We start from the raw sequence: 23572 nt of genomic DNA on the forward strand, positions 1-23572 counted from the left end.
TGAACAAGCACAGATACATGAACATATCAGCAACTACCTCCTCCTCTCCGTGGCATTTAAAGCCCGGATGGTGGTAGGCACAAAGGAGAACCTGTTTTTAGTGGCCGGGGGGACAGTTAAGCGCAGGCCAGAGGGAAACAGCTTATACTCTTGGCTGAGAGGATGAGTATCGTCCATACGAATGGATTTCGCTTTCTTAAAGGGATAGTTCAGGTTTTTGGACATGAAGTTGTGTGAAACGCTGACCATCTGTAGCTCTGATGTGATGGTGTCACTACTCTCAACGAGCCTCCTGCTCTGAGAAATCGCCCGTAGCTTACCGGAGAAAAAGTAGTTCTGCAGATGTACGGGGGACACGTAACCAAAAGGTTTTAAGCTACAAAAAGTATGCATGTGTTTTGTTGGACTATTTCAATAATTTTAAAACATCCCTGCATTACGTCAGACCTTGCTATCGATTGGGACTATTTTCTGGCCAGTATCACTCCGCCGTGCAGGTGCGCAAGACAGCACGGCAACAGAAATCAATTAGACAGTTCATCACCACGCTGTGCAGGTGCGCAGGATAGCAACGGCTAATGAAAACTTCATCGGCTGTTTCCAACAGAGAACCAGTAGGCTATTATTAGTGAGGAAGAAGATGCACTAGCCCTATATATACCTACTACTACAGCGCAAACACCGGCTCAGGCTCACGACACACCCTCGTCAGCTGCTGTAGGTAAACAGAGGAATACCAAAATGGTGGCAACTTGTGATTTCCCCAGCTGTGGGAATAAAAACATCGCCGGCTCCCAATTTCATCGGTTTCCTGTTACAGATGTAACCTGTAGGCAACTTTGGCGAACCCACCACCAGAACAAAGCAGAGACTGGTCGTAATCACATATGAATTCACATTTCTATGTGATTGATTACTCATGTCACGGATTTAGCAGTTCGCCTAATATAATAAACTAAATGCCGACGGTAAAACGAGGCCGCATATAATTTACTCTCCACAACACAACAGGCTAATAGTTCAATCAAACATTTTGTTTTACAGACAATCAGTTACTGGTATTAAGTAATATATCTCTCTTTGGGCACAGCAGTGCGGAAATTGCGTTTTCTCCGTCCGTCAGGATCTGTGGGCAGCTGAAGTGAGCCTGACATACGCGCAGTTGCTTCACCGTCACCGGCTTGGTAGCGAGGTTCATCCCAATTGACACAAGCCAAAGTTGCCTACGGGTTACATCTGTAACAGGAAACTGATGAAATTGGGAGCTGGCGATGTTTTTATTCCCACAGCTGGGAAAATCACAAGTTGGCACCATTTTGGTATTCCTCTGTTTACCTACAGCAGCTGACGACTGTGTGTCATGAGCCTGAGCCGGTGTTTGCGCTGTAGTAGTAGGTATATATAGGGCTAGTACATCTTCTTCCTCACTAATAATAGCCTACTGGTTCTCTGTTGGAAACAGCCGATGAAGTTTTCGTTAGCCGTTGCTATCCTGCGCACCTGCACGGCGTGGTGATGAACTGTCTTATTGATTTCTGTTGGCGTGCTGTCTTGCAGGCCTGCACGGTGGAGTGATACTGGCCAGAAAATAGTCCCCAGCAAGGTCTGACGTAATGCGGGGATGTTTTTGGTTACGTGTTCCCTGTATATCTTCAGAACTACTTTTTCTCCGGTAAGCTACGGGCCATTTCTCAGAGCAGGAGACTCGTTGAGAGTAGTGACACCATCACATCAGAGTTACAGATGGTCAGCGTTTCACACAACTTCATGTCCAAAAACCTGAACTATCCCTTTAAGCACCAGGGCCCGTAACCACAAAGATTCTCAGAGTCCTCTCAGAGAGCTCCTAACTTAGCCTAAAAATTCCTAGCAAGGAATCGTAGCTTAAGAGTGATTCAGGAAGTTTCTGAGAGCAACTCTGAGCAAGGAGGGGACAGAAACTTTTATCTTAGTGAGGAGGTGTGGTTGACCCTGTTGCTAGGTATAACACAGTCTTCTAAAAGCTGTGATTGGTTGTTACAAAAAGGAAAAAAAAACAGCGCTCCTAGTAATGAATGGACAGTGAAATGAACCGATCATAGAACTTAGACTGTAGTAAGAAATGTGTAATCGTGAAAATGATGTTACGTCATGATGATGAAACTCAGCAAAATTAAATTAATTGTTACACAGCTTCAAAATGTTTGAACGCACCTCATTCACATGCCGATTATCATATTGATTTGCTTGTTATGTTTACTCGCCATGCTGGTAATTTTACTACTTAATCTATTTGATATTAATGGTGGACGCAGACTCAGCTGTCAGCAGTTACTGTGATTGCTGGCCTCCTTGTAAAAAGCGTTTTGATTTGGCAGAATGACCAAAACTACGGATGAAATGGAGAAAAAAAGAACGAGAAAGCCGAACTGGACAGAAGAGCAGTGCCTGCTGTTGACACAACTCGTGGAGGAGAACAAAGGAGTTGGGAAATTCGGTCCCGGGATCACGGCACAAGGGAAGAGGCAGACTTGGGAGTGCATTGCCCGACAAATCAATGTGTCATTCCCTCTCCTTTTACGCACAAGCGAGTGTGAGAAGCGCAACAATACAAGGCTGTGAAAGCGCCGTAATGGTCTGACTGACCACTCTGCTGACAGAGGGTTGTGACAGACCCAAGTCATCACTGCTACACTGTTGCATTTTTCCCGTAGTCAGGTATTGCAATGTTGTGATGACCTTCATCTTAGGCGTTATTACATTACTACGCTGGGTGGGAAAAGTGAGCTCATCCCTGATGAGGTCAACCACAAACATTATCCCTGCACGATCAAGCCGGTAGTGTCTTATTAAATCACTGTCGTTCAATATACGGAGAATATCTCTCCTTCCTCTCTGTCTTTCCGCCATCTTCTCTGTTTAAGACACTCTTAGGCTCCTCCCTGATGACGTCACGAAGAGCTACTTTTAGTCTTAGGATTCTTTGTGAATATGGGCCCAGTTTGTTAAAAATGTCACCCAGGCTATTGAATTTCACCCCAGCTATCAGCATCTTGCCCCGGTGGTTGGAATCTGATTAATGGCCGCTGTTTCCTCTTTGTTCCACGATCCATGTCTTGGGCTCGAGCTGAGGTATAAGATGATTTGGATTTGTTGCCTCTAAATTAAGTTTTTTCTGTTTGTTTGCACTTTTACACTTGGTAACTTGGCATTTTCTAGTAGCTTTGGTGTTTTATTATTACTCATGTTTTCTTTCTGGGCAGCTATGTTTTACCTTTTTTCTCTCCTCTGTAGTTAAACTGCCAGTCCATGGGTGCAAACCTTGCGTCTGTACATCTAGCTGAGGAGTATCATGGGATTAAAAAGATGATAGAAGATAAAACTCATGGGCATCCACAGACATGGCTTGGAGGCTCTGATGCTGAAGAGGTATGTCATGTATCATTCCAAAAAATGATTGAGTTTGAATGTTCGTTCTCTAAATCGAGATCCCAGAAATATGACATCATGTGGTATATATGTCGAAATTAATCAAGAGTTTAAACTGGAGAGGTATTTGTGGCATGAAAAGCAAAAGTGCAGACAGGCTATTTATAATTTTAGCAACCTGATCTCACAGAAATACATGAAATGACCACGACCTCTTAACACCGCATTCCATGGTGGCAGCACGTGATGGGTTAAAATTATGTGCCAGTACCACGGAAACAATGCCAATGTGAAGTCAGTTAGGATCCTCTCCCGTGGTGGACACACGGATTCCCTGATTCAACAACGTCACGTCAACCTCGTTTTCCTCAATGATATCTTTAACATTCCTGTACACACACAAAAACATGAAAGTGTCCTTGATAACTCAACAATATGACAGGTTAATGTCAAGGCCATGAAATAAAATCAATGTATTTTGCCAGCTTTTGATAGCGTAGAGCTTTAAGAGCATTGTGCTGTGGGCAGATGGGGCGCGTTCCACTACTGTTTTGTAGCTACTGTCTGCCGTCTGTGGGCTTCATTCCATTTCAGATTGCCATCCGTCTGCCGTAACTGAATCCAAACGCCACTAATAAATAAATAAATAAATAAGAAGATAAAAATAAGGCTGAGCACGGAAGAACCAGAGAGGAAACACCATCACATGGAGCCGTCTGCCCCTGGCAACCCGGCCACCCTCCACTCCACCAGGGGAGAGCGGACCCCAAGCCAGCGCCACAGAACCAGCGGCTGCCCCCTGGTTATACCTCCGACCGTGGCAGCTGTCACACAAACCGCTGCTGAAAATTATACATTTTGATATATACATATTGCAAAACTCTGTAAAAGTACACCAAAGCATATTTTCGTTTCCAAATATTTATTTGAAAATGAAACCATTCATACGGTCAATATAAAACATTTTGTTTGTAATAAAAAACAAATGGAATCTCAATGTGACCGCGCCAGCCGGCGGGACTGCGGCTGAACCACTTCCAATGTTCATTCATTCATTCATTCATTCATTCATTCATTCAATCGCGTGTTCTATGTGTGTGTGTGTGTGTGTGTGTGTGTGTGTGTGTGTCAGAGAGGAGTATCAATAAAAAAAAGTAATTATTTCGGTGTTTATTTCTTTTATTCTTCCGTTTTTTTTTTATTAAAATGCGTAATATAGCCAACAATATTATAGACCAAATGTTAATCTAATTATTATTTTAGAATGTATTTAGCAAATCACCACTCTCAACTGGAGACAGCAGCAAAAAAAAAAAAAAGGCATTATAAAAAGCCGACAAATAGTGTTAATTAATTAACGTGAGACACTGAAGATGTTGTCTCCATAGTCTGTAATTTTTTTATTTTTTTTTAATCATAACTTCTCGGAAATTACTCAAAAGTAGAACATGCTAAAAGTAAATACAATAATAGGCTAAATAGTATCTAAGCAATAATAAAGTGTCTAAACAATAATAAATATTATCTAAGTTATCTATTAGGCTACCATTCCACTCTGTAAATAGATTTTAAAATTTCAATATAATTTTAATATTAATTTTGCTTATTTCATTATTGTTATTATTGGTTTTACTTTTTAGTAGTATTGTATTGTCTGAGGATGACTCATGTTAGTAACTATCTACAGTAAAAAAGGAAAAAACAAGCAAAGAAACAAACAAAACTCATTTTATACACGGGGCCTTCAAAGTGCTCTCTGAAACTACACCTGGCATGGCTTGTGTCCAAAAAATGAAAAAATCTAAACTTTGTCATAGAGCTAAACCAAATACATCATTGGAAAGGTCTCAACCTGGAGAGTAACACATGTCAGTATGAAGATTCTACATGGCTCCTGCTTTCAGCCATTGACCTTTGAACCTTGACCTCAGTGCATGTTTGAGGGCTTATAACTCAGCAACGAAAGGGGGTACAGACATGGGACCAACTGTTATAGAGAGCTCTTGACCTCAGCTATCATGTGAGTGTAGTCAACAACTGAGGGTGCTGTCAGATATGGCTAAAATATGGATAAAATTATTTTTCACCCATTTAGAAATTAGATATTTAAAATCTGATTACACAAGTGTGTTTGCCATCCCCTTAAAGTCCACAGTGTACTCTCAATTCAGTATTTACAACTTCCAAATCTGGGAAAAACACTTAGATTTTTAAAAAACTACAGTTCCCTGGGATTGCGCCATGCAGTTTGATACATATCAGCAACATAGTTGTAGTTCTTCTGATTTGCAAAGTAGGGCTCTAATTGGGGTCGTAAAAAGATATATCTACTGAATATATCTAATATCAAGTAAAGCCGAACTAGTTATTACACTGCACCTAGATGAATTATGTCAAGAAAAAGTGAGGATGTCGGCTAATTTTCGATATTTTAGCTAATACACTAGAAATGGCGTTTTTGGGACAGTAGGTTCGTTCGCGGCTTGTAAAATAGGGTTGTAAAAAGATAGATCTACTGAATAAATCTAATATCTAGTAAAGCCGAACTAGTTATTACACTGCATCTAGATGAACTATGTTAAGAAAAAAAGCAAGGATGTTGGCTAATCATAGTTATTTTAGATAGTACTCTAAAAACGGCGTTTTTGGGACGGTAGGTTTTTTGCAGCTTGTTGTAAAACAGGGTCGTAAAAAGATACATCTACTGAATATATCAAATGTCTAGTAAAGCTGAACTAGTAATGACACTGCGCCTAGATGAAATATGTTAAGAAAAAGTAAGCATGATGGTTCATTTCAGATATTTTAGCAAGTTCTCTAGAAACGGTGTTTTTGGAATTGAATATTTGAATAGGCTAAAAAAATATCTAGAACAGCTGAATTACCACGTTATTATCATTATTATTATTATTGGTGGGAAATTATAACAGAGGAATATATTTGCCGTTTTAATATCAATAACACTTCCGCGTTTTTGTGTGTATACAGGAATGTTAAAGATATCATTGAGGAAAACGAGGTTGACATGACGTGATTGAATCAGGGAATCCGTGTGTCCATCACGGGAGAGGATCCTAATTGACTTTACATTGGCATTGTTTTCGTGGTGGCAGCACGTAATTTCAACCCATCACGTGCTGCCACCATGGAATGCAGTGTTAAGAGGTTGTGGTCATTTCACGTATTTCTGTGAGATCAGGTTGAATTTTAGAGTAAATATCAGCAGAATTCCTAAAGTCAGTGGAAGATATAAAGGGCTGGATAGAAACCTCTGTGATGATGATGGTGTGGGAGATGAGTATCATATTCAGTTTGAATGTCAGAATGTAAGCTTAGGGTGTTTTCACATATAGGACTTTTTAAACAAACCAAACTCAGTCCTCTTAAAGTGCACCAAAAAGTGGACCGACAGAAAAGGGACTCAGTTCTTTTTGTGTTCACATTGTCAGTTAATTTGAAAGAGGACTCATTTCTCTTTCTGGTCAACTTCAGCTCTCATGGTTCCTCAGTCCTCTTTCTATTCACACTATAGCCTGTATACAGTATATAGTTACATACTTTTGTTTTCACTGCAGCGCTGTTACGTATGACACCCCTCGCTTTCAGATGAACTTAAAATTGAAGGAAACCCGTCATGTTTCTGTGCACTGTAGACTGTTGCCGTTTGATGTATTCTACATCCCACATCTGGAGACGTGCAGTATCGTCTGTGGACCAAACCACTCCTTGTCCTGCGTCCTTGCAAGTGTTACAGGTCGACATGGTTTTGTCTGTTTTTCCAGGCGTCCCAGTGCAACAGCTTGTGATCTAGATGGCTAACTACAATGGCAAAGAGCAAAGAGAACCGGGAGTGCTTTGTGTTCACAAGGCACAGGTTAAGTAAACTGCACCATGGACTTGAAGTAACACAAATGGATGGAAGCGGACATTAATGTGCATTTTCTTTAGCTGATTTTTTTTGGACATTCAGTTAAAATTTGCTCTGTGTTTGAATGTAAACTTGACTAATGATGATACTGCCATTGTTTCTTGTATGTAATTTTATAGCTGTTCCACTAATGAGCCTTGGATATGGCCCTGACACTACACTTTGTGGTATGATGGTGGTAATCTCGTGACACGTGGCTCACTTGTTTGAATGATTTGTATCTGTTCTCTGGCTTTGCACTGAAGCTCTGAGAGAATTCCCAGAGAAGAGGTGAGAGTTATTAAGACAACATCTTTAGTAAATATTTTAACCTTTGTTTGCACAGAGTAAATATCAGTAACACCCTTTACCAGCTACACCCTGCACATCAAAGCCTCTGAACAGTTCCACAGAAGGGGCTGTTTTTGTCACTCTTACTGTTACTCTTTGGCCTAATACTATTTAGTGAATATAACCATGATCCAAGTTGTGGAACTACAGTGCACATGATGGTTTGGTGGATGTAAACAGGAAGTCTTCTGTTGCATGGAGTGGTGATGAGATAGCTGTGAGATATAACTTTATTTTATTTATTTGAGCCAGAATACACTGACGAAGAGCTTTGTGAAACTGAAGAACGGAGGAGGAGTAGAGAGAGAGGCGCAACAGGTAACGTTAGAGGACGACAGAGGAGGAATGGCTGCTGGAAGGATTTAGCTCTGGAGATTGGTGGTGTAACGTTACCTGTGAATGCTGTGCCCCAGTGCCCACAGAAGAGGAATACCTCTGTTGCAAGGAATGGGACCGGTTGCAGCCTTAGCTAAATGGTAAACAACAAACATGACAACACACCGGTAAGGTAAGACAACACGTTTACATGTCGTTTTCTATATGTTCTCTGATATTTATCCTAACGATATGAGGCGGTCTTTGTAGAAAAAAAGCTTGTTCAGTGGACTAAATTTGCACTTGAAGGTTGCCCGTTCACTTACGTTTTAACAGGTCTGACGCTACTATGCACCCTGGCTGTATCTAGGCTAACGGCTAACACGCTAACTATTATTTCTATGTCACTAGTGACTTGAAACAAATTTAGGACAATAGGAGACGGGTTGAAATAAACCGAAATTTCCCTTTAAGGAGAGTTCCTTTAAGGAATCCCATATTATATTTAGAGTTAAAATATAGTTGGATTGATTAATCAACTTGTTTTCATGAATATGTGCCTTCTCATTTTGTTTAATTGCAACTGCAGGTTAGTCTAGAGTGTGTGTTTATGAAACAGTTGATACGTGTATAATAATTGTATTAAAGTTAATTTGAAGTCAGTTAAAAACTGATTCTGACCATAATGGGAAGAGTATGTGTCTATCGTGTGTAACATGTTAAAGTATATGATCTCGTATAATAAAAAGCATTAAGTTTCTTCCAAAATAAAGTAATAAGCCTATCTACAACTAAGAGACGGCCTTCATTAACATTATACCTGAGGTGACAAAGCCAGCCGATTTCAACATTTTTATGCGCGTTAATAATAACTTTGATAACAATATTGAACGGCCAACGAGATTGTTTTCAACTTTATGATAAGCGAGTAATCATAACAAATCAGACGAGCGACTATTCGACTGGCCTCTCCACCCAAGTTTCATCGGAGCCAGCAGCTGCCAGGCACTTGTCACAGTGGTTCTTTTGCCAAACTCAGAAACTCTCTGCAGCTTAAGAGAACCAACGTTAGAGGGCCACCTGAAGGACGTCGCAGTCAGGCTCAACCGCTCCTCCACCACTGTGTTCCAGCCGGTTTCATTCTGCTGGGAAGTCTGGGAGCTGCAAAGCGACAGTCTGGGGTCTTTGAAAATGATGAAATGATCAGTATATTTGTCAGCTGCAGTCAGTTAAAGAAAATTTTGGACAACTGAAATTCTTCTTTTTCTACTACTGCCCTAGGAGACTGAAACTTGAATTCATGCTTGTTTTTTCTGAGGCTGGCGCTGTAATGAGACTCAGGAGTGCTGTGTATTTACACTCCACTACAGACATGCAGCAGCATGATGAGGCCCTGAGCAACCTGCCCTCACTAAGCGATGCATGTCTCTGTTATATTTCTGGTCACAGAGAGATGAAAAATGTTCAGCTTTGGCTTAAACGCTGCACTCTTCACTGTCACGTTTTACCATTAACTGTAAAGATAACTGATGACCAAGTTTGGGCAAGAGGCTGGTTCTGTGGTGGAGCAAAGGGTGGATCTCACTGATGAGCCGAGGGCACTATCAGCAGACCCAAATTTCAGGTAATTACCTCAAGGTGTTTTTGAGATATCCTGGTCATGAGAATAAAACGGATGCAAGATCAAAGAGACCTTTGACCTTTAACCACCAAAATCCAATCAGATCATGCTTAAGTCCAAGTGGACGTTTGTTCCAAATTTGAAGAAATTCCCTTGAGGCGTTCTTGAGATATTGCGTTCACAAGAATGGACAGACGAACTTACGGATGGACACATGGACAACCTAAAAGCATAATGCCTCTGTCCAGGGCTACTGCCAGTGCAGAGGTGTAAAAAGAGGTAAAGAGAGAGATAAAGGGAAGCAAACTTGCTGGTGGATTATCTTCTCTTCTTCCTTCTCAGTGTCAGCCTGAGCGTAGATGTTCAAAAACCAAAGACCAGCTCTTATATACAGAAAATGATCTATTCATCAATCATAAAATATGTTTAAAGTACATTGTTATGGAGGGACGGGTACTTCCTGGATATTACTTTGGCTGGCTGAGTAACCCTCTAGATATCATTTAGAGAATATGGTGGAGACTTAAAGCACCTATGTTGAGAGGAAAAGGTTCATGTCTCTTTACCGATGATGGAATGAGTAGTGTTACCAGTGGTCAACGGGGTAGATATTCACGCATGGCATCACTCTTGAACAGCCACCGTACACGAAAGAGAGAAGGGAAAAAATGAGAAAACTGAAAACAGTTTCCACACCGTTAGTAGGCAGGGTTTCCTGGTCTGGTCTGCAGGGGCTGTGGCGTATTACACCAAGCAACAGTGACAGCCTCCTTTTCATCCTCTTGACTTTTGCACATAAATCAATTCACTCCACTCCAGTTGATGGTGGACTAACCATCTGTGATGAGTTATTAGATTTATACCTGGTCAGTGCATCAACTGGCATCACCTCTCTGATAAAGGCACGTGATGAGGACATGTTAATCAGAGTGAGCATGGCTGCATGTAAACAGGAATATTAGCAGGATGATCAGTTTTATCAGTCAAGTAAACAGTCTTCGTAGGAATATTGTATCTTCGTGGAATAAGGGCAAATAAAGGAATATTATGTACATGTATCCACCGTCACTTATTCTCGCTATAGTTTCTTCCACAGCAGGGGTTCAGTGTCTTGTTCAGGACACTTAAACATCTGCAAAGAAGGAGGTGAGGATTGATCCCTTTACTCTGTGACTTGTAGATGCTGACAACCCAATCTACCTCACAAACCACAACCATCAACTTTACCAGCTCCATCAGAAAACACAGACCTATCTCCCATGCAGCAGTCTCACGTAGCAATACCTATCTCCACAGCACTGTATGTGTCAGCACTAGAGAAAGGTCTGGACTTGTTTCCATGTCTTTAAACAAATCGCAATTGTCTTGGTGCCCACGAGACGCGAGCTTGGTTTAAAGAAAAAGTTCAAGGGATGGCAAGTCCAACACGTCCTCATCCCAAATTGTCGCATATGATGTTTGTCAGTGGACTTTCACATCTACATATTAAGCGCTACGTATCCGGTGGTGCTTTTGATGTATCAGAGTGGGGAAAAGGTTTAGAAAAAACATCAAGGTTTGGCTCTGTAGGAAGCAAACATCGGCCTTGTGGGTCAAAGTCTGGGGTTTGTTTGACCCACCCACTCCAGGGGCCAATCTAGGATCAAAGGTTTAGGGGTGCTGAGCACCCAGAGAGCTGCCCGGCCAGGCAAGATAAATTTCACTGTTTTGTACATTTTAACTCAATTTCATTCCCACATTTGTGAAAGAAAAACACTTTTTGGGAAAGTCTGTGACTAAACCATCAAATACAAAAGAGGAATGGGTTGGAATCATAAAAGAAACATATGGTAACCCTAATTTCTGGGGGAAGACAACTCATTTTGATACAGCAGCTCCTCAACATACACACAGTATGTTTGTTTCTGGAGTAAACCAGCCCCCTATAGTGAGTACCAAAAATACCAAAAATGGACCTTGGACTTATTTTTTGGACTTTTATTTGAAATGCAATGCAAAACATGTAACATTAACACATTAACAGTAATTGACTTTTTCAATGTTTGTCTCTGCCTTTTTCCTTCTTGTCACAATAGGAGTTATAATGTTAATGGGCATCCAGTCAGCTAGTCAGTAGCACCTTGGCTTTAATATTAACACATGCACATGACACAACAGCTAGCTTCTCTCATTCCAATTCAAACAGAGGACAGTGGTACTGACCACCTGTAACCAGTGCTTAATTTGTAAAATTAGAAGTAGGGGGAACACTTTGGGCCTCTGAGAGAGCAGTGTTCCCCCACTCCCAAAAGTGATGGAACACTTTTTTAAGCGGCACCCGAGCCGCCACACTGCGCGACTCCGAATGGAATGGTTGTGACATCTAGTGTTGTCACGGGACCAAAACTGGGACCCACGGTACGATACCAGTGAAAGTATCACGGTTCTGAGTAGTATCACGATACCACAGCAAAAATGAGGCAGATGTGCCTTTTGTCATTTATAAAAAGATAAATCACTTTTCTATAATACATCAATGATATTTCAATGGAATAAATTCCTTATTGACTTATTCGTACTTCAAAAACAGCATCAGTAAGTGATTAACATAGGGGGAATCAAAATAAAATAAATAAATAAAATAAAAATCAACCAGCCACCCTCCTCCCCTGACAAGTAAAGAACAGTCCCTTCATAAGTAAAATGTTATGTTCTCCTCTGCATACACATACCTGTGTGCCTCCACGGCTCGACTGTTCAGGTACTACTGGGCAGTCATGAAATCAACAGAGGAAAGTACTGGACCTGGAGTCGGACTTCTCTGTCGCCGGTAAGCCGTTATGTTGCGGCGCGTAGCACTATGGACGGCGTATTTGAATGCCGTATCCTGTCTGTGACCCCCATTCAACCCCACAACTGGCAGGATTCGCATTTCATTTCTGCTGCTGGTTGAAATCTGTACTTACCACAGCGTGCTGAATGATTTATTTTGCTCGCTCAAATCTATTTTTAGTCGCAAATGCCAGTAAAATGCTCACACGTAGAACTCTGTGGAAAACAAATCATTACTGACAAGTAAAAATAAATAAATAATAACTTTCACTGCTCAAAGATACTCACATGTCTGGAAAACAAACCACTACAGCAGCATATTGAGTGCCAGGTGGCCAGCACACACCGTTATTGACCAGCGCGCACCGGGACGGCGCATGGACACTCACCCTCTTGCGATTGGACTTGAACTATCATGTGTACTGTGGAGTTTTAGTACCGCGGTCTACCACTACCAGTATACCCTGCAACTCTAGTGACATCAGCCAATACTGTATGTAGTTTTTAAATGTGAAAACTTCTAGACCCATGCAAATTCGTTCTGGAAAGCACCGGGGGCTGTATTTTGGTTGTTAAAATATTACGTTTCAACCAAGTACTGTATGGTTTTGACACTTTTGACATACAGTAAAAAAAAAAAAAATTAAAAATCTTTCAAATGTTAGGAGTGCTGGGATTCAATTTAGGGGTGCTCAAAAATGGGCTAAAAATGCCTATGACCCACCCTATAGAGACTTTCCAGCTCCTTGTATTACACTGTTCCAAAGGTGTATCATACTCATGTGGTGTCCAGCCGCGTTATGAACTGATATTGTCCTGCCGCATATCATACTGTCATGATACGTGCCATCCATGAAAGGTAGCTTTTGGTTTCTGACGCCAAAATCGCAGACAAAGCAGCAGTATTTGATGACTTCAGACTGCAGGTCAGTGTGTTTTCAACCTTTGGTTGCAGAGGGCACCATCTAGTGGGTTCAGAAAATAAAGAAAATGGTTCTTGAGACTTCATTTGGCCATCACTAGTGTGTAGGTTGTTAGCTTGGAGGTTGTTGTTGTTTCATGTAGTGATGGGGATTTTGAAAACGGTAACACAAAGAGAATGTGAGCTGAGCTCTGTCTGAAATAGGCAGCTAATGGCAGGCTGATAACCACAGTCTACATCCTGTGAGTCAAACTAACCAACTTCTTATATTCACACAACACTAATGGATGGAAACAGACATTAATTTGTATTTTCTGTTGCTGTTTTTTGGACGTTCAGTTAAAATTTGTCCTTCATCGTCTCGTCTCGTCTCGTCTTCCTCCGCTTATCCAGGTCCGGGTCGCGGGGGCAGCAGCCTCAGCAAAGAAGCCCAGACAGTCCTCTCCCCAGCCACTTCCATCAGCTCCTCCGCGGGAACCCCGAGGCATTCCCAGGCCAGCCGGGTGATGTAATCCCTCCAGCGTGTTCTGGGGCGGCCCCGAGGTCTCCTCCTGGTTGGACATGCCCAAAACACCTCCCAAGGGAGGCGTCCGGAAGGCATCCTTACCAGATGCCCGAACCACCTCAACTGGCTCCTCTCGATGTGGAGGAGCAGCGGCTCTACTCCGAGTCCCTCCCGGATGTCTGAGCTCCTCACCCTATCCCTAAGGCTGAGCCCAGCCACCCTGCGGAGGAAACTCATTTCGGCCGCTTGTATTCGCGATCTCATTCTTTCGGTCACTACCCAGAGCTCGTGACCATAGGTGAGGGTTGGACTGGATCGACCGGTAAATTGAGAGCTTCGCTTTCTGGCTAAGCTCCCTTTTCACCACAACGGACCGGTTAAGCGCCTTCATCACTGCTGACGCCACCCCAATCCACCTGTCAATCTCCCGCTCCATCCTACCCTCACTCGTGAACAAGACCCCGAGATACTTAAACTCCTTCACCTGAGGAAGGACCCCCCCCCCCCCCCCCCGTCCTTCATTTGAATGTTAATTTGACATATGATGATACTGTCATTGTTTCCTGTGAGTTATTTTAAAGCTGTTCCACTAAACCAGTAATAAGCCTTGGATATGGCCCTGACACTTTGTGGTATGATGGTGTCTCATGACAAGTGGCTGACTTGTTTGATTGTTTTGTATCGGTTACCCGGCGTTGCACTGACATCATCTTCATCCGCACATCCTCACAGGGTCCGCTGAGGCTACAGACACTACGAAGAGAAGAAGAGAAGAAAGTGCTGCAGCAGGTTTGCACCAAACTTTATCATCTTCTGACTTTTATTCACAGGACTGACAGTCAGTACGGCTGTTCCCTAAACAAGTCTCACTAACACGTCTGTCTCTCGTAGTCATCGTCACCATGAAGATGCTGATTGTGTCTGCACTTGTTTGTGCCATGATGGTTCTGACCAGAGCTGCTGGTGAGTGTAATACATACGGTCCACATGTTAATAAACACAAACAGTCCAAGTCAATAACTGCAGTGTCAAACTTTCCAGCTCCTCCAGAGGAAACTCCTCCAGAGGAAACAGGTGAGTGGCTTTAAGACTTTCACTTCAACAGAATGTGGTTGTTATGATGCTCTGCTGTGATGACTTCACCTGTGTTTAATGTCAATGAGCAGTTTCTCCTGATAAAAGCTTTGTGTCAGATGCTAATGTAACTTTATCTTATTTTATATCCTATTACCTTATATTGCTTTTTATTACTTATATAGGGCTATGTTATGTATTCCAGTGTTTGTATTCTGTTGCAGTTTTTTATGTTTATGTTGTATATTATATTACATATATATGAATTGATGATGTATTGTTATTTTGTCTTGTTACGTAATATTGTGTTATGTTAAGTCACGTATATTATATTTATGTTGTGTCATGTAATGTTATGTCATGTTGTAGCTTCTTCGTGCCATCAAAATGAATCTATTTAATATAGTATGGAGACTTTCACTGGAGATCCCACATTAACCAAACTCTAATGGTTCTCCACAGAGAGTCGCCTGGTCAAGAGATCGACAGCTTGTCCCCCGGGCTGGTCTTTGTCAGGTGGTCGCTGTTACCACTACAATCCAAGAAATATGACCTGGGCTGGAGCTGAGGTAATGGTGGTGCCTTTGACTCAGGAGACTTTTACAACAAGCTCATTTTGTTTGCACACACATGGACATTTGGTGACCTGGGGTCTTAATTCTTACTTTCCTTGACAACTCCTCTCTGTCCATCTGTCTCTCTGTTTGTCTCCACTGTAGAAAAACTGTCAGGCCCAGGGTGGAAACCTTGCGTCTGTTCACAACATCCGGCAATTCTTTCATGTTCAGAAGCTGATTTTTCAAGCCACTCGTACATACGACCTGGCATGGATTGGAGGCTCTGATGCAGAAGAGGTATTTTCATTGCACAACTTGGAAATATTGCACAACAAATACATATAATATCTATTTAATGATGAATTATATTATATTCTAGTTAATGCTGTTACAATACTGTTGATGGTATCACATTACTCTTACATGAACTATACTTTTGTGACTTTGCAGTGACTAATCACACCACTGTGTCACTTCACTTGAGACAGTATGTACAGGGTACTGTGGGCACAGGTGTCTTGTAATTTTGGCGTTCATTGCCTTTGTCGTCGTCGTCGTCGTCCTCCGCTTATCCGGGTCCGGGTCGCGGGGGCAGCAGCCTCAGCAAGGAAGCCCAGACAGTCCTCTCCCCAGCCACTTCCATCAGCTCTTCCGCGGGAACCCCGAGGCGTTCCCAGGCCAGCCGGGTGATGTATTCCCTCCAGCGTGTCCTGGGGCGGCCCCGAGGTCTCCTCCCGGTTGGACATGCCCAAAACACCTCCCAAGGGAGGCGTCCGGAAGGCATCCTTACCAGATGCCCGAACCACCTCAACTGGCTCCTCTCGATGTGGAGGAGCAGCGGCTCTACTCCGAGTCCCTCCCGAATGTCTGAGCTCCTCACCCTATCCCTAAGGCTGAGCCCAGCCACCCTGCGGAGGAAACTCATTTCTGCCGCTTGTATTCGCGATCTCATTCTTTCGGTCACTACCCAGAGCTCGTGACCATAGGTGAGGGTTGGAACGAAGATCGACCAGTAAATCGAGAGCTTCGCTTTCTGGCCAAGCTCCCTCTTCACCACAACGGACCGGTTAAGCGCCTGCATCACTGCTGACGCTGCCCCAATCCGCCTGTCAATCTCCCGCTCCATCCTACCCTCACTCGTGAACAAGATCCCGAGATACTTAAACTCCTCCACCTGAGGAAGGACCTCCCCCCTGACCTGGAGTGGGCAATCCACCCTTTTCCGGCTGAGGACCATGGCCTCGGACTTGGAGGTGCTGATTCTCATCCCAGCCGCTTCACACTGGCTGCGAACCGCCCCGTGAGAGCTGGAGGTCACTGTTCGATGGAGCTAGGAGGACCACGTCATCCACAAAAAGCAGGGACGAGATTCTCCCATCACCGAACCTGACACCCTCCACCACTCGGCTGCGCCTAGAAATTCTGTCCATAAAAGTTATGAACAGAACCGATGACAAAGGGCAGCCCTGGTGGAGTCCAACCCTCACCGGGATCAGGTCCGACTTACTGCCAGCCACGCGAACCAGACTCATGCTCCTTCGGTACAGGGACTGGATGGCCCTTAGCAAGGGGCCACCCACCCCATACTCCCGGAGCACTCCCCACAGGATGCCCCTGGGGACATGGTCGTAAGCCTTCTCCAAATCCACAAAACACATGTGGACTGGTTGGGCGAACCCCTCCAGCACCCTGGCGAGGGTAAAGAGCTGGTCCACGGTTCCGCATCCGGGACGAAAACCACATTGCTCCTCCTCAATCCGAGGTTCAACTATCGACCGGACCCTCTTCTCCAGCACCCTGAGTAGACCTTACCGGGTAGGCTGAGGAGTGTGATCCCCCTGTAGTTGGAACACACCCTCTGGTCCCCTTTCTTGAAGATGGGGACCACCACCCCGGTCTGCCACTCCAGAGGCACTGCCCCCGATGTCCACGCAATGTTGCAGAGGCGTGTCAGCCAAGACAGCCCTACAACATCCAGAGCCTTGAGATATCCAGGACAAATCTCATCCACCCCCGGGGCTCCGCCGCCTCGGAGTTGTTTCACCACCTCGGCGACTTCTGCCCCAGAAATTGGACGACCCGCCCGAGACCCCTTCTCTGTTTCCTCACTGGAATACGTGTTGGTGGGATTGAGGAGCTCCTCAAAGTATTCCTTCCACCGCCCGACAATGTCCCCAGTTGACGTCAGCAGCTCCCCGCCTCCACTGTAAACAGTGTGAGCAAGTTGCCGCCTCCCCCCCCCGAGGCGCCGGACAGTTTGCCAGAACCTCTTTGGAGCCAATCGATAGTCTTCCTCCATGGCCTCACCGAACTCCTCCCACGCCCGAGTTTTTGCCTCCACGACTGCCGCCGCCGCGCTCCGCTTGGCCCGCCGGTACCCGTCAGCTGCTTCCGGAGACCCACAGACCAACCATGCCCTGTAGGCCTCCTTCTTCAGCCTGATGGCTCCCCTCACCTCTGGTGTCCACCAGCGGGTTCGGGGATTACCACCGCGACTGGCACCAGCGGCCTTGCGGCCACAGCTTGCGACCGCCGCCTCAACAATGGCAGAGCGGAACAAGGCCCATTCGGACTCAATGTCCCCCTCCGCCCTCGGGACGCGGTTGAAGCTCTCCCGGAGGTGGGAGTTGAAGATCATCTGGACAGGTTCTTCCGCCAGGCGTTCCCAGCAGACCCTCACTGTTCGTTTGGGCCTGCCAGGTCTGCGCGGCGTCTTCCCCCACCATCTGATCCAACTCACCACCAGGTGGTGATCAGTTGACAGCTCTGCTCCTCTCTTCACCCGAGTGTCCAGAACATGTGGCCGCAGGTCAAATGATACGACTACAAAGTCGATCATTGACCTGCGACCTAGGCTGTCCTGGTGCCACGTGCACCGATGGACATCCTTATGTTTGAACATGGTGTTAGTTATGGCCAAACTGTGACCCGCACAGAAGTCCAATAACTGAACACCACTCGAGTTCAGATCGGGCAGGCCTTTCCTCCCAATCACGCCCCGCCAGGTCCCGCTGTCATTGCCCACATGAGCGTTGAAGTCCCCCAGCAGAACAATGGAGTCCCTGGTTGGGGCACTGTCCAGCACCCGTCCCAGGGACTCCAAAAAGGGTGGGTACTCTGAACTGTTGTTCGGTGCATAAGCACAGACAACAGTCAGGACCCGTTCCCCGACCCGAAGGCGCAGGGAAGCAACCCTTTCGCTTCACCGGGTAAACCCCAACGTACAGGCAGAGAGGCTATCAGAAAGCCCACCGGCCCTCCGCCTCTCACCCGGAGCAACTCCAGCGAAGGAGAGAGTCCAACCCTCTCAAGGACTTGGGTTCCAGAGCCGGAACTATGTGTCGAGGTGAGGCCGACTATATCTAGCCGGTAACGCTCAGCCTCTTCCACAAGCTCCGGCTCCTTCCCCGCCAGAGAGGTGACATTCCATGTCCCAAGAGCCAACTTCTGTAACCGAGGATCGGACCGCCAAGGCCCCCGCCTTGGTCTGCTGCCCAATCCACATTGCACCGAACCCTTCTGGATCCCTCTACGGGTGGTGGGCCTGCAGGGGGACGAACCCATGTAGCCGGTTCGGGCTGGGCCCGGCCGGACACCATGGGCGAAGGCCCGACCACCAGGCGCTCGCCCACGGACCCCAACCCCAGGCCTGGCTCCAGGGCGGGGCCCCGGTAACCCTCCGGGCCGGGTACACTTGTCCTTGATCATAACCATCATGAAGGGTCTTTTGAACCGTTCTTCGTCTGACCCTTCGCCCAGAACCAATCTGCCATGGGAAACCCTACCAGGGGCAAAATGCCCCTGACAGCATAGCTCCTAGGGTCATTAGGGCACTCAAACTCCTCCACCACGATAAGGTGACGGTTCTCGGAGGAGCATTGCCTTTGTATAGTTTCTTATTCATATTTATATTCTTGTTTTTCTTAAATTCTTCTTTTTTAAATTTCTCTTTTTTGAGCCCTCACTCCCCCATTTTTTCACTTTTATCTTATGTAATGTTCTGTGCTACACTTTCTTCCAGAATGGTCAATGGTTCTGGAGTGATGGCACACCTTTCCGCTACCGCCACTGGTGTCATGGAGAGTCTAATGACGGTGTTGTTGGAGGGCAGCATTGTCTGCAGATGAATTTCTCAGGTAAAACAACATAGTGCTAACTGTAGCAGTGATGCTAATGATGAAATAGGAAGGAATACAGTGAGTTAACTCAGAAATATATCGTGCTGACATCTTCTGGTCAGTTGGTTGATGTGCTCTTGTCCCTCCAAATTCTCATTGGTCGGACAGTCACTGGTGTTACTGTCATAAGACTGTGTGTCGACCAAAGCATTTTTATGGCTCTGTGCCAGCAATAGCCACATAATTAAGAGCCGACCACTTTGAGTGACAGACTGTCTGCTGATAGTGTCCTCGGCCTCTCAGTCAGATCCACCTACCCCTCACTCACACAGCGCCAGCCTCTTGCCCAACTATGTTCACTTCTGGCTCCAAAAAACCAAGATGGTGACGGCTGATGTGTCAAACATGAGGCTTCAAAACCACAAACAAATGGGTGACGTCACTGTAGCCACGTCCATTCCTTCAACAGTCCATGGTAAAAAGTGACGAGGGCAGCGTTTTACCCAAAGTTAAACATTTTTCAAATCTCTGTGACCAGAGAGAAAACAGCAACATGCATGGCTTAGTGAAGAAAAGTGAAGACGCTCAGGGCCTCATAATGACACTGAGGTTTGTAGCAGAGTGTAAACACACAGCACTCCTGAGTCTCATTACAGCGCTGGCCTCAGAAACAACAAGCATGAATTCACGATAGCTGCGACCTCCACACCGAATTTCAGCCTCCTAGGGCAAAAACTGTGACCACCAAACAGTGGAGACATTTTGTGAAACCGACAGAGCGAGATAGAGCTGCTGGTCGCAGCTTCAAAATGCTTTGGATGACACACAACACTGCCAGGTAGATTTAGTTCATCTAGAGATAACATGAAGATTTTCTTCCCAGCGACCAATCAGCTGCCTGAAGAATAAGATGAGTTTAGTTGACCAAGATTTTCTTTGACTGACAACAGCCCTCTCCAATTAATAAAATTCAGTTTTTATTGTTAAAATTATTCATGATGAATCAGTTAGGAGTCACTGATCACATCAACAGTCTGAGGTTTTTGTTTGTGTCACATTCACTGACTCAACAAACTCTTGTTTTTTTGCTTGCAGGTCACAAATGCTGGGATTACATCCCATGCTCCAACCAGTTACCGTCTGTCTGTGTCATGAATAGCAAATGATTCCAGGTCTGACACAGAGACATGAAGAACCCATTAAAAGCACAAACGCTTGTGTTGTGCGCATGCTTTCATATACATCTTTCTTTACACCCTCAGTCTCACATGTGAGCTGAGTTTGTCTTTGCTATCGCTGTAACGCTACTGAAGGAATGAAGCAACAAGTGACATAAACAGGAGCTGGATTGTCTCTGAGGCCTTGTGCCTTTAATGAGAGCAGACTGAATGTGTTATGAAAAGAATGCTTTTAGCACAAATCTACATATATTCTGCAAAGTAAACTCTTCTTTCTTGTCTTATGCAAAATTAAAGGCTCAAGCATCCAAACAAACTGATCTGTGTTTTGTCTCCTGTCTTTATCAGAGATGTCTCGATCCTCCGGGCTGATCCAAACATATTTTAATGGCTTTCTGTCAGCAAAAAGAAAACAGCTAAATCCTTTCCTTACTGAAATCTGCAGTTTTGTCCTCTCAGACTGCTTTTGCTGCAACAAGACTCTCCTATACGACAGCATACACTGCAGCAGTTCACTGCATATGCCAGTAAAAATGAGTGTTTGGGTGCAGAGAGTTTAGACACTGAGGTTAGAAAAATGCTCCCACTTTTTAAACTCAGTGAGCAATAGACCCAACACTCATGCATTCCTCAAACCTGACACTGTTTCATGTGCACGCATCAGTGAGCTGGGTTTACATCTGTCTCACACAACCTTTTAACCTTTTATTATATCTAACCTTTTACACAGGTATACCTTTTTATTGTCATGGTGTTTACACGATACCACCTATCAGCCAACTAAATTCTTTGACCAGCTTAAAACATTCCTTCATATCTGTGGGCATGAGGACTGTATGGAGTCAAACTTTAATGGTAAAGAAAAAAATGGAGGAGTAGAAAGAAAGGTTGTGCTTATAATATTAATGTATTAATTATATATATATATATATATATATATATATATATATAATGACTGGCAGCTAATGTTAACTTTTAAATACGAAAAATAATAATTAATTCAAAAGTACATCTGATGAACAATCAGTTTTTTATTTTAATTTTCCTTGTGAGAACAAACAAATTCCACCAGCGGTCTAAACCTGTAATACGAGTCATGTACAGATTCAAAACAGTTTAGTTTTAGACGAAAGAGGTTGCTCATGGTGACGAGCCCACAGGAAATACTTACCTGACTCTGCTACATTTGATTCTGCAGATTTATCTGGCGTGAAATTCTTTTTTACTATTGGGCGACATTTTTGTGAAAGAAACTTGTCTATAAACAGAGGTAGATGTTATACAGTAATTCAGGGGCTTTGACTATGCCAATGACAGTCTGTCATGAACGTGTACCTACTCCTGAACAGGTGGCCTTCGTTCAGTTGAGACAGAGAATAGCTTTTAATTGAACTGCAGTAAACGCTTCAGTATTCATGTTCCCGTGTCTTGTTTTATTTGTGTTAAGAAATATGAGCATAGAAATCTTGAAGCTCTTCCAGCTCAGGATTCTATGTACTGTGTGTTCAAGACTGAGGTGAGAGCGGATCATGCAATGTCCAGTAAGTCCCGCCCCTGTCATGAACTCTTTGGGAGCGTTCAAAATTGCATACCTGTTGTTTTTACCCTTCGTAGGTGCTGTATGTCCTGTTGCATGCAGGATGCATACAGTCAGGCCATACTACTGTCTCATAATATTATGCCCTGAACTTTGACCTTCTTGCTCATATATCCATCACCTTGAACAACCTGGGGAGCTCTGCTGTTGTAACTCTGTGACGTATGAAGTTTAACTTTTAACTGCATACATTGTAGATTCTGACATTATGTTCACAACAGTAAAATTCAATTTGCATTTCCCTACCAGTGCTGTTTACAATTAATATTGCTGTTATTACAATTTGACTGGGCATCAGTTAGTAGAACATGCTGGTATTTCTGGCATACTGCATTTGACATGCTATATTTTGGGACAAACCAAATCTTTTTCTGGCATACTAAATAGTATGGCAGTATGGGTCATGGAGCACACAGTGAGTGACAAGGACAGTCCACTCTCTTGAATAAAGATCGGAAAAAAGCTCCATAGGTGTAACGCCATTATGACACAATCAGCTCATACATTACATCACTTTAGAGACGTTGATATGAAACGTACGACACATGCAAATGCAACATATTTGTGATTCACAGAAACAATGGCAACATTTTCACAGAAAAGGTAAAGCTCATAAAGACGTTCAGTTCCTTTCTTTGGATGTGTTTCTGTTTTCATTTCTGCCCAAGTCTCACAAATAATAAACCATGTGCACCTCACGTACACTAGAGGGCTCCCTACTCCATTTGGTTTGCTTGTGACACTGTGTGAAGTCCTTGGCCTCACACAATACCCACACTGACTGATGCCATACTGTTACTTCAAGCAAGTACACGTTTTGTCTCATTACTGAAAGTCTTCGTAATGTCTCTATGACGTAATGTAATTTGTGTTTTCACCACAGAGCCAGGAATTTGTAGTCGTAAATAGTTTAACACAACAGGTGTAACGTCGCCACTAACTGGTCTCACTGGGCTGCTTCATACAGATGCACATAATAAACCAGCAGCTCTGCGTTACTTCAATCATAATCAAATAAAAACCTCACTTTAAAGGTGCAGGAGACGTGTTCAGATGTTAAATGTGTTTTAGTAACACTGACTGGCACCAGACAATGTGTGTCAACAGCCCTGGACACTGTCTTCAGTCTCTCCTCTGACCAAAGCACGGCTGCCACAGGGATGTATGGAGGGATTATTCAGGAGCTGAAGGTGTTTCACGTGTAAATT

At 44.1% G+C, this 23572-nt stretch overlaps 2 protein-coding genes across 4 annotated transcripts in view; both read left to right on the forward strand.

Moving 5' to 3' along the window:
• LOC125884012 (ladderlectin-like) overlaps positions 1 to 23572 on the forward strand; it is a 95772-nt gene that overhangs the window by 23258 nt on the left and 48942 nt on the right. The window lies entirely within an intron of this gene.
• The window catches only part of LOC125884011 (type-2 ice-structuring protein-like), a 121057-nt gene that overhangs the window by 11234 nt on the left and 86251 nt on the right, over positions 1 to 23572 (forward strand). Inside the window, exons 1-9 of one of the 3 annotated variants that reach the window (XM_049568710.1) lie at positions 7771 to 7984; positions 8080 to 8174; positions 14573 to 14629; positions 14732 to 14803; positions 14882 to 14914; positions 15377 to 15483; positions 15634 to 15768; positions 19493 to 19607; positions 20685 to 20761. In XM_049568710.1, coding sequence (XP_049424667.1) covers positions 14743 to 14803; positions 14882 to 14914; positions 15377 to 15483; positions 15634 to 15768; positions 19493 to 19607; positions 20685 to 20755 — 522 coding nt within the window. In that variant the 5' untranslated portion in view covers positions 7771 to 7984; positions 8080 to 8174; positions 14573 to 14629; positions 14732 to 14742 and the 3' untranslated portion in view covers positions 20756 to 20761. Of the gene's footprint in view, positions 1 to 7770; positions 8175 to 14572; positions 14630 to 14731; positions 14804 to 14881; positions 14915 to 15376; positions 15484 to 15633; positions 15769 to 19492; positions 19608 to 20684; positions 20762 to 23572 lie in introns of those variants that run through there. The other 2 variants (XM_049568709.1, XM_049568708.1) reach the window with 2 other exon arrangements.

This window comes from Epinephelus fuscoguttatus, linkage group LG23 (genome assembly GCF_011397635.1).
Source record: "Epinephelus fuscoguttatus linkage group LG23, E.fuscoguttatus.final_Chr_v1".
In the NCBI taxonomy this organism is placed as follows: Eukaryota; Metazoa; Chordata; class Actinopteri; order Perciformes; family Serranidae; genus Epinephelus; species Epinephelus fuscoguttatus.